Source organism: Trifolium pratense, linkage group LG3 (assembly GCF_020283565.1).
Source record: "Trifolium pratense cultivar HEN17-A07 linkage group LG3, ARS_RC_1.1, whole genome shotgun sequence".
Lineage (NCBI taxonomy): Eukaryota > Viridiplantae > Streptophyta > Magnoliopsida > Fabales > Fabaceae > Trifolium > Trifolium pratense.
In genome coordinates, this window is record NC_060061.1 from 32,814,138 (window position 1) to 32,826,213 (window position 12,076).

Below are 12,076 nucleotides of genomic sequence, written 5' to 3' on the forward strand. Positions count from 1 at the left end.
GCAAAACGTGAATTGGGATTCTTGTTTGCCATTGGTAGAGTTTACATACAACAACAGTTACCATTCTAGTATCGGAATGGCACCGTTTGAGGCTTTGTATGGGAGAAGGTGTAGGACACCTCTGTGTTGGTATGAAACTGGAGAAGGTGCAATTCTTGGACCAGAGATTGTACAAGAAACAACAGAGAAGATTCGGATGATTCGTGAGAAGATGAAAGCGTCCCAGAGTCGACAGAAGAGTTATCATGATAAGAGGAGGAAGGACATTGAATTCCAAGAAGGGGATCATGTATTCCTACGAGTTAAATCGACTACTGGAGTAGGACGTGCGTTGAAGTCAAGGAAGTTGACATCGAGGTTTATTGGACCGTTTGAGATTTTGAAGCGAGTTGGGAAAGTTGCGTATAGGATTGCATTACCGCCATCATTGGCGAATTTGCACGATGTTTTTCATGTATCACAATTGCGCAAGTATGTGTCTGATCCGACACACGTGATTGAATCGGACGATGTTCAAGTGAGGGATGACTTGACCATTGAGACTGTGCCTTTGAGAATCGAAGGAAGAGAAGTGAAGAGGTTGAGAAACAAAGAGATTGCATCCGTGAAAGTCGTGTGGGGAGGACCGGCTGGTGAGAATGCAACGTGGGAGTTGGAAAGCAAGATGAGAGATTCTTATCCCGATCTGTTTCTAGGTAATTTCGAGGGCGAAATTCTTTTAAGGGGGGTAGGATTGTAACGACCCGTTTTTCGTATTCGTATATTTTATTAAATGTATTTTATTTATTAATTGGCTTTTATTATTTTAGTGAGCGACGAATAATTATTTAGCCGAACGTAAGTTTTTAGATGCGAGAACCTTGGTTTTGGGCTTGAAGGGCGTGAGAGGCCATATGGGCCTAAGCCAAATGGGCTTGGTTCATGACCATGGGAAAGAGTATAAGTAGCAAGTCCAACTTATGAATAGTATCATAAATTCATTTCTTGAGTTTGAGTGAGTAGAAGCAACATAGAGCTAAGCTAGGGTTTGGATCAAGAGAGAAAGCTTGAGCAAGAGAAGGCTTGGATCATCACCAAACTTAAGGTAAGAGATTAGAATTCATGATTCTTGAGTGACAAGGAGGGGGGAGATTGTCTATGTCTCCGTTCCCGAACTCTCCCACTCAATTTCTTTTAGATTTTGATTAAGCTTTTGTATGTGAGTATGATGTTTTTCATCATCACTTTGTGTGTATTAATCACTAGTTTGATTCCATGATAAATATGTATGTGTTTGGATCATTTTTGGAAAGTTTGAGAAAGTTACTTAAAACTCAAGTAATTGCCATGATTTTGATTATTAGAGGTATTTGGATGTTTGGAAGGGATGATTAATGTTCCTTGATACCATATATGTTTGAAATGGCTGTTTATATGAATTTATAACATGTTTGGATGAATTTTTGAGTTGATTTAAGGTTAAACCGCCTTAGATAACTCAAGAACAGATATTCTGTTCTGGTGTGGTTCGCTAAGCGACCAGGAGTTCGCTGTAGCGAACAGGTTCGCTGGATCTCGCCGAAGCTCGCTATGAGCAGGTGGTTCCCTGGTGAGGTTCGCTTAGGCTCGCTAAGCCTTCGCTCAGCGAATAGTTCGTCGAAGCTCGCCAAGTCTCGCCAAGTCTCGCCATGAGCAGGTGACTTCCTGGTGTGTGGTTCGCTATGTCTCGCTAAGGCTTCGCTTAGCGAAGGCCTCTGTGACAGCAATTCTTGTTGATGTTTCTAAGTGTGATTAGGCACTTGTAACATGGTTTAAAAGTATCCTTACATGATTGTTGATACATGTTGATACTGTTAATGCTTATTGTTAATCGTTATATGACTGATAAACGTGTATGCAATAAGTTGTAGCTTAAAATGAGCAATGTGAAGATTTGGCATTAATTTGTAATGTTAAGTGAATGTGTTTGAATTGTGTTTCCGCATTCATAATGAGTAGCTTCGAGCTAGAAATATCATATTGATGATATGTGCAAACATACATGCATTCATGTATATATATGTTAAATTGGAAACTTGGGTTCCAATAGATTTAAATGGATTTCTGAGTCCATAAGGAAGCCGAGGATCGGATTTGATGAATCCATAAGATCTAGAGCTGCTATCCAGCAGGATATAAAACTGTTTAACTTATCCATGAGGGATATGAAGGTTTGGTAAGTTCCGAACAATCCGGCAAGATGTAAAACTGTTTAACTTATCCATAAGGGGTAAGAGGCAATTGGTACCACATGCATTAGTCGTGTCTAGGGATGGCATGACATAGAATGATTGGCATTAGATACATTAGGGTAAATGCGCATATATTTGATAAATGGTACGTGACATTATCTGGTTGAACTGTGTTAAACTTTATTAATTGATAACTGTTTAATACGACGTTTTGGTGTGAGTTAGAATATGTATGGTGTAGTTCGAAAGTGTGAGACCTTTCTTATGCTCGTATGATATGCGATTATGTTTTCTAACTCTCTGCTTTGTGTTAATTGCTGGACCTTTGGGGGTTCAGATATTCAGGCTGAGGATCGTGCCGACGTTTAGACTGCTGTTCTAGCGTGGTGTTGAAGTACTTTTTGGTGAGGAGACTTAGCATAGATTACTCCTCTTAGTACTAGCTTTTGACTAGAGTTTGTAAATAGTGAATGCTCTGGTAATGTAACATCGAGTCGGGGTTTACGCTTGGATTTCATCGTATATCGGTGTTACCTTTTGTTATGCTAGTGCTTGTATAAGTGACATCCTTAGGGATGAATATGGCTTATGTATATATATATGTATATATATATGCATGCTTGGTTTGATTGGAATCCGCTGTTGCTTTTCATGTTAAATTTCATGATGCTCTGTGTGTATGCTTGTGTTTTAATTACCGCGTGGCACTCTGCCTTTACACTTGTTGAAAAGTTTTTAAAATTACGTTTTTAAGGGTAGTATGGGTTAGGGTGTTACAGCTTTAAAAACTTTAATGAGGTCAAAATTTTAATGCACCCAAAAATTGAATGCATGGAATCTTCGTCTCAAGTAAACCCGCGTTGAGACGTGAAATTATAATTATTAGACCCGTGCCAACTACGGGTAAAAATACGTTTGTAAATTGATTAATTTATTAATAATATATTTTAAATAATATATTTTAATATATTTTACTTTAAGTTGAAAAATTAAAAGTTTAATTGTTAATGAAAGATAATTAATGACAACTACATAAATATTTAAAATTTTATTATATAATTTGATAATTAAAAGATTCCTATATTTCATTTTTTTATCAAATTAAAAATGTATTATAGTTGTTGTTTTTATTATTCTTCACTAAAAAAATTATAAAGCTGATCGACGGAAGAGACGTTGAGGTTTCGTAAAAAGACTTTGAGGTGGATTTGAATTAAAAAAAAAAGTTTGTGTATCAATATATGAGTAGAAATATAGACTACAATATAAATAACAAAAAAATATATTCCTGTATTAATATTTAAGCAGAAATATATAGGTTCCCGTTGAAATTAAAAAAATATATACAGTCTCTTTATTAATATATGACTAAAAATATAGATTCCGTAAAAATTATAAGCTAAATAGGTCTTCATATTAATATATGAGTAAAAATATAGATCCAAGTAGAAATTAAAAAAAAAAAATCACCGATTTTAATGCATAAGTAGAAATATATGTACTTGTATAAATTACAATAAAGAATAGGCCCCCGTATTGATGTATGAGTTTAAATAAAGTTTAAAGTCGTATAAAAATAAACATCTCACAATATTAATTTTTTTTCAACATATATGTTTTTTTTTGAACAAGCCAAAATGAGATATATATTAACAAACTAGTCTTTTTAGCACAAGATGTGCCAAGATAGACTATCAAAGTTTACAAATAGTCATAGAGAAAAAATAAACAATCATACAAGGCCCAAACATAATAAAGGACTAGACCACCAACTATGGTAGTTTGCGACTAAAGTAACACTCGTCGTCTTCAACCACCTATAGGAAAAAAGCTTAATCTTGTCCAACAACTGATAAATAGTACTGACTGAGCCCCTGAATAACCTGTGATTTCTTTCCGTCCACACAACCCATACGCTAGCAAGCCAAATGAGTTGTAAAAAAGACCGACGTGCTCTAGATCCACCAGCTGAGAGAGTAAACTGAACAAAATGATCCCTGATAGAAGTAGACTCCACCGAAGAAATACCAATCCAAGTCCGAACTAGATCCCAAAGAGGACCAAAAGTGCTGCAAGATATGAATAAGTGATGAGCCGACTCTACCAACCCGCAACCAGATACACACAGATGAGCTGCAGAAGATAATATGCCTCTAGTGACCAGGTTTGACTTAGTGGGCAACCTGTCACGCAGTAAACGCCACGCCAAAATGGAAACCTTCAAGGGAACCTGAGGATGCCAAATGAGATGCTCTGCCTCATCCAAAGTAACCGGGTGAATTGAAGTCAAAAGCTGATATGCTCCACGAACAGTAAAGCCTGTATCGGGGTCTGGCTGCCACTGCCACCTATCTGAATATTGTGCCTGTAAAGAAATGTTAGAAAGTAAAGACTGACACTCCCCTAACATCTCCTCCTCCCACGCCCTCAACTGTCTACGCCACACCCAGGCCGCCCCATCCGTCCCCCACCCACGATGGAACATCTCAGACACCGTAAGCAATTTGGTCTCAGCCAACTCAAACAAACGCCCAAACCGCTCACTCAACGGGTTCTCATCCAACCAGGGATCGGTCCAGAAAAAAGTATCGACACCGTCCCCCACCCTCCTAACAACATGATCCCCAAACCATCTTCCCTCTGGCACACCAACACCCTCCCTAATACTCACTATCTCTCGCCACCACGTAGACCCTTTCCTCCCTCCATCTCGCAGACGCCCTCGCTCCATCCCGTACCGAGCTGCCAACACTCTAAACCACATCCCCTCTCTATCCACTAACATCCTCCAACACCATTTACCTAGAAGTGCCAAGTTGAACTCCCTCAACTGCCTAACCCCCAGACCTCCATACTCCTTACGAAGACAAATAGTTTTCCAATTAACCCAAGCTGTTTTCCTAGAAACCTCACACCCCCCCCAAAAAAAATTAATTAAAAGAGATTCAATAGAAGAAATGATACCTGAGGGAGCTTTGAAGAAGGATAGAGCATAGACAGGTAGAGAGGTCAAGACAGACTTCAGTAAAACCAGACGACCACCAAAAGAAAGAAAACGACTTTTCCACCCAGATAATCTATTTTTTAAACGATCCAACAACGGTTCCCAAAAGACCAAACGCCTCGAATCGCCCCCAATAGGAAGACCCAGATAAAGGAAAGGAATCTTTCCCACTTTACAACATAGAGCCGACGCAGCCTCGTGTAACCAAGAATCAGGAATATTAACCCCAACCAACATACTTTTGTTGAAATTAACTTTCAAGCCAGACATCGTCTCAAACAGCACCAGAACAGCCCTCAAGGCTCGAACATTAGCCCAACTTTTTTCACCAAGCAGAAGAGTGTCATCAGCAAATTGAAGATGCGTCACCGATATAGGATCAAACTCACCCATGTTATACCCCGTAAAAAAGTTTTGAGTCACCATAGCCTCCATCAACACATTCAAACCCTCAGCAGCTAAGAGAAAAAGGAAAGGAGATAGAGGGTCTCCTTGTCTAAGGCCCCTCTCGAGAGGGAATTCGTCAGTTGGACAACCATTAACAAGAACAGAAGCCGTAGCCGTGCCCACACACTCCCTAATCCATTTCCTCCACAATGTTGGAAACGACATTCTCTCCATAACCTTATCCAGGTATCCCCAATCCACCGAATCATAGGCCTTCTCAAAATCCACTTTGAAAAGCATAAGTTCTTTTTTAGAGGCCTTTTCAACATATATGTTACTATGTTAACATAAATTAAATTTAAAACATTTTTTTCACCTAAAGTAGCTATGTTAATTCGTTTATTAGCTCATTCTATATCTCTATCGACCATGTTAAATAAAAACTATAGTTTCTTATAATTTTCCAATCGTATTTCCTCTCTCTCAATTGCAACTCCTACTCTCTTATTCGCTCTCAGTTGTATTTTCTCTCTCTTAGACATTCACTCTCATTCTGAGGTTCCATCTCACTCTTCAACTTCACATTTGCTATTATTAAATTGGAAAAATCTAGTTTTTGAGTGTTATAACATATTCAATCGCAGTGTGTATTATTACTTTTTACTAAAAAGTAATATAATATATATATTGACACTGTTGAGAAAAATATATTCAATCCATGTTACGAAGTTAAGATAATATAAATAAATTATTAGAAAATGAATATGTATGTCATAGGTTTTCTTACCAAAGGTTCCTATAAATATTTAATAACAACTACATAAATATTTAAAATCTTATATAATTTGATAGTTAAAATATTCCTATATTTCATTTTTTTTTTATCAAATATTAAAAGATTCCTATATTTCATTTTTTTTTATCAAATTAAAAATGTATCATAGTTGTTGTTTCTATTATTCTTCACTAAAAGAATTATAAAGTTGATGAAAAATAATTTCTCTATGGGATATATGAAAGAGACGTTGAGGTTTCGTAAAAAGACCAGACTTTGAGGTGGATATGAATTAAAAAATAAAATAAAAAAGTGTATGTGTATCAATACATGAGTAGAAATATAAACTACAATATAAATAAATAAAATAAAATAAAATCAATTCCCGTATTAATATTTACGTAACTTAGTTACTAAAATCCTTAAAATAAATTTTAGTTGTTAAAAAATTTAAAAATAATATCTACAATATTTTATAACATTGTGTGTAATTGTAGAAACAAAAATCAAATTCAATTATATATATATATATATATATATATATATATATATATATATATATACAAAAAAACAATTAGAGAGATTAATATTCACAAATTGAGAAAGATGAAATCTAGAAGATGAATTTCGAGATAATCACCATCCACCATAACCAGCACACATCACCACCACCTCCAATCTTCAACCACCATCCTCACCAAATACATTTATTTGCTTCTTTTTTTTCTGTTGCTTTTTTTTTGTTTTGGTGAGGATGGTGGTTGAAGATTGGAGGTGGTGGTGATGTGTGCTGGTTATGGTGGATGGTGATTATCTCGAAATTCATCTTCTAGATTTCATCTTTCTCAATTTGTGAATATTAATCTCTCTAATTGTTTTTTTGTATATATATATATATAATTGAATTTGATTTTTGTTTCTACAATTACACACAATGTTATAAAATATTGTAGATATTATTTTTAAATTTTTTAACAACTAAAATTTATTTTAAGGATTTTAGTAACTAAGTTACGTAAATATTAATACGGGAATTGATTTTATTTTATTTTATTTATTTTTATTGTAGTTTATATTTCTACTCATGTATTGATACACATACACTTTTTTATTTTATTTTTTAATTCATATCCACCTCCAATCTCTCATTGTTTTTCTTTTTCGTTTCTTCCGTCTATCATCCATCATGTTCCTATCATTTGCAATTGTTAGAGGTAGAGATTTCATGATTCTTGAATTTTTAGTTGTAGAAAAAAATTATCACTAAAATAGATTGGATGCTAAATTGTTGCACACGATGTGTCAAAATCAGATTTATGTTAAAAATAAAATACATGATGCGCTGTTGCTTGATTCATGTGATGAATAAATATAAAACATTTTAACAACCATGAAACAATTCTTTTGTAAGATAATACGGTGCAGGATGCCATGATGTATCATTGAGAAGAAGATGGTCTCGTTTAGGAAACAAGAAGAATTTTAGGAAAGGATATATCGAATACTGAATGACCACATTAAGATTTTGATGAATAATTACTAACCTTTGGATTAAGAGAAATGAACGCTTAAGATTTAGTGTCAAAGTTTAGTTTGACACTTGGTGTCAACGGATCCTGACTCAAATGTTATATTTGGGACTCTCTTGAAATATAATTATAGGTACAACATATTAAGAGAATTCAAAAAGTCATTGAAATATTAAGGCTAAAATCAAATCTGATTTTAAAGGCTATTTGAAATTATCATGCTTATGTTATGGGTACCATGCTGGAAATGAGTCCAGATCAACTTTATTTTTTTATGCTCCATTTTGCTCCCGTTCCTTTCTAGATCTCTACCATGTGGCAAGTAAAAGTTTTAATGGCCTAGATTTAATAATATGCCTAAATCAATTTAATTAAGCGTGTCATGCCGGTAATATGATCTTTGGTCAACTATTTCATTAATATGCTTAAATCAATTTAATGTCAAAACAATATTAGAAGAGAATTTATTTGGGAGTGCCTTGTGTACACTAAACCTTTATAAAAAAGGTCCCAAATGATAAATAGATTCAAATTCATTGAAATATTAAGGCTAAAATCAAATATGTTTTTAAAGGCTATTTGGGATTATCATGCTTATGTTACGGGTACCGTGCTGGAAATATGATCTATGGTCAACTATTTTAATAGGAGAATGTTAACTTGTGCCCTTAAGGGCACATGTTAAGGAGATAAATGTGGAAAAAATTTATTGAACTTGTGGTGTATTCAATTCTCTAAACATTAAATGTTTTCTATCATTAAAAGCTATATTTCTATTTTTAGGTAGCTTAACATGTGCCCTTAGGGCACAAGTTAACATAACCCATTTTAATAATATGCCTAAATCAATTTAATTAGGCGTGTTATGCGGGTAATATGATCTTTGGTCAATTACTTTTTCTTGTTTTTAATCTAAATATAAGTGATTTTCACATGGATTAAGTCTTTTCATTTTTCTTTCTTTTGTTGTGATATCGTCATCTGAGTGCAGCGTTGTGTTGTTCATCGTTATTGTTACAACATTTGTTTGTCCGTCTTGTTACGGTGTTTGTTTAGTTCATATTGAAGACCAACTTCAATCATTGCAGATTCGATCAATGATTTGGACATCATCGTTGTACAAAGATCATAGGTGACATCCTCTCAAGATCAATAGGTCAACTATTTCATTAATATGATCTTCGATCAACTATTTCATTATGCTGGTAATACACGGTTTTTTTTTTGTACCAAACAAAAAGTATTATACGGGGGTATTGATCAAATAATAATATATACGGAGGTATATTGATCAAAAAATAACTTACACAGGGGTAGGACAATCATTTCTAGATTATTTTTTGTTGTTGTTGTTGATAACAATGAGGTCCTAAACTCGTGCATTTGTAGATTTCATTTTATGAAAAATACGATTAATATCAATTGGAAGCAAGAAAAATAACATTGATTTCATATAAAAAAAATAATTAAAAATAATAATATCATGCATTACTTTATTTTTATTCTCCATGCATTACTTTAAAATAAACAGACATATAAATTTTTAAAAAATTGCACCATTAACAAATGGCATATAATTCATTTTTTGACATTCATCTACAAAATAATATAAAATTTACTTATTTCAATTTTTTATATGTTGATGAAATCAGGGCCGGTTTCGAGATTTTGGAGGCCCTGGACGAATAATAAAAATGGATCCTAATAAAAAATATAGTAATTTTTTTACAAAGAAAATCATTTATTTAAATTATAAATAGTATCAATAACATAAAAAATAATCATTTATCTAAAAGAAATCACAGATTGTTCAGAGGCTCGGCGAACACAGTGCATCATATGTTGGACAAGATCAAGACTTTTTCTTTTAAGTGGTTGAAAGCGACGAGTAGTACTTTAGCTTTGAACTGCCATAGTTGGTGGTCTAGTCCTATGCTTTGTTTGGGCTTTGTATAGTTTATTTTGGTTCTTGTATTTTGACTCTTTTGTACTCTTACTTAGTCTTCCTTAGTACGTCTTGTGCTGAGTAGACTTTTTGTTTATATATATATATATAATTTTGGCTTGTTCAAAAAAAAATCATTTATTGGCGTAACTAACGTAAAGGAGAAAAAAGCATTCCACAATGTTGAAATTGAACTCACGCCCCCTAAACACTAAAAACCTGGATTAAGCTCACACGCCAACAGACCAATTAACATCTCTTGAAATTTGTTCTCTGAAATAATAATTAACCAATGTTTCAAACTATTAATGACTTGGAAAAACAAATTTAAGCCCCAATTTTTTGGAGGCCCTGGGCTGGGGGCCTGGTTGCCCTGGCCCAAAATCGACCCTGAATGAAATCCTTGCATGAAATCCTTGCAGAGACTAATGAAGATGACCACGAAAAAAAATAACACGCCGGTTGGGAACGATGGAATATTAATTTTCATTCTAGCATATATTTCATATTTAAATAAATTAAATATGTGGAGTATTAAATTTATAGCACCTATAGAAAAAGTTTTGATCTTGTCCAACATGTGATGTAATGAGTTTGCTGAGCGTCTGAACAATATGTTGTTTCTTTCGGTCCACACAACCCACTCGCAAGCAAACCATATGAGTTAAAAGAACGGCGTGTTCGAAGACCACTTGCTGAAATATTAAACTGAACAAAGTGATCAGAAAGCGTTTGAGCAGTCACCAATGAAGAGCCGGTCCAAGATATGCCAAGATATCAAAGGGAACCAAAAGTGCCGCAAGAGAGGAACAAATTGCTGAGCCGATTTGACCGCTCCGCAACTAGAAACACAATAGTGACGCAGGTGATATGATGCCTCGAGTGACCAGGTTTGCTTTTGAGGGTAACCTGTCACACAAGAGTCGCCACGCTAAAATGGACACATTCATAGGGATGGCAATGGGTAGGGTATGGGTAGGGTACTATAGTACCCATCCCCATACCCGCGGATTGAAAAAATACCCGTACCCATCCCCATACCCGCGTGGGTAACAACCTTTGCCCCCATCCCCATACCCTATGGGTACCTAGGTCCCCATACCCGTACCCGTTACCCGCATTTTTACTAAAAATAAATTGATCAATTATAAAATATCATATAATTTTAATAGAATTAAAAAAATTTCAAAGATTTTAATATTGACCAATGAAAATTATAAACAAAATTATTACTAACCTTATGTTAAAGTTCATATTTATGTTAAATATTCACATTATTTTTATATTATGTTATAAATAAACATTTTTATTAAAAATATGTAAAAGTTTAGTAGAGTTGTATTGTTTTAAATTGATTTACATATATTATAATATAATAATATAAATAAAATAAATAAATATATATTATGCGGGTATGGGGCGGGGTGGGTACTAAGGTACCCGTACCCGCACCCATACCCGTTCATTTTTGCGGGTAATTACCCATACCCGTGCCCGTACCCAAAATGCGGGTTTTTACCCTACCCGTTGTGGGTAATTTTTGCGGGTACCCTATGCGTATGGGTCAAATTGCCATCCCTACAGATTCAAGGGAACTTGAGAGTGCCAAATGAGATCTGCCGCAGTATCCGGAGTAACCCCATTCCTGAGCCATCAAGAGCTGATATGCACCACGAAGTAATACTAAAAAGAGAAGTAAGGTCTGACACTCCCCCAAAATCATACACTCCCCCAACATCCTTAATTTTTTTAATATTAAGGACCGGAAGTAATACTACTCCCTCTGTCTTTAATTTTTGGTTTTTTAATCTTTTAATTTTGTCTAAAACTTTGATTCTTTTAAAAAACTAAAGTATAATTAATAATATTTTACTTTTTATACCTTTAAAAAAATAAAAACATTTATTAAAAAATATTTACTCTTTGATAATAAATTAAGGGTAAAATGAATTTAACTTATTCAAATTTATTAATATTTCTTAATTACGTGTCCTACTTAAAAAAGGACCAAAAATTGAAGATGGAACGAGTATTATTTTGATTTAGTTTACTTGGCAAAGTAAACTATCTGAGTAATTACTCATCAAGCTGCACTTATAGTATCATTCTGTTAAACTGAAGTCAATTACTGCATAACTAAGTAAGATTATGTTTGTTTTATTGGTTCTTAGAATATTTGATCTAAGTAGTCAATTTTTGCTTTTTTGCTGTATTTCCGTCGTTTTG

General features: G+C 34.2%; 1 protein-coding gene across 1 annotated transcript; it reads right to left on the reverse strand.

The window, feature by feature from the left end:
* Nucleotides 1–3,893: 3,893 nt before the first annotated feature.
* Nucleotides 3,894–5,901, reverse strand: LOC123914979. The gene is made up of 2 exons (XM_045966138.1): nt 5,242–5,901; nt 3,894–5,067 (listed from the first exon to the last, which is right to left on the reverse strand). Exons 1-2 carry the CDS (start codon nt 5,899–5,901, stop codon nt 3,943–3,945), a joined length of 1,785 nt encoding a protein of 594 aa, XP_045822094.1. The 3' UTR covers nt 3,894–3,942.
* Between the last annotated feature and the right edge of the window lie 6,175 nt (nt 5,902–12,076).

Bases quoted from the DNA above. Each gene is read 5' to 3' on its own strand.
- LOC123914979 (XM_045966138.1), bottom strand. From the start codon at position 5,901: ATGCTTTTCAAAGTGGATTTTGAGAAGGCCTATGATTCGGTGGATTGG. The intron at 5,068-5,241 runs GTTTTACTGAAG...TGTCTTCGTAAG, and splicing joins TTTCTTTTGGTGGTCGTCTG to GAGTATGGAGGTCTGGGGGT.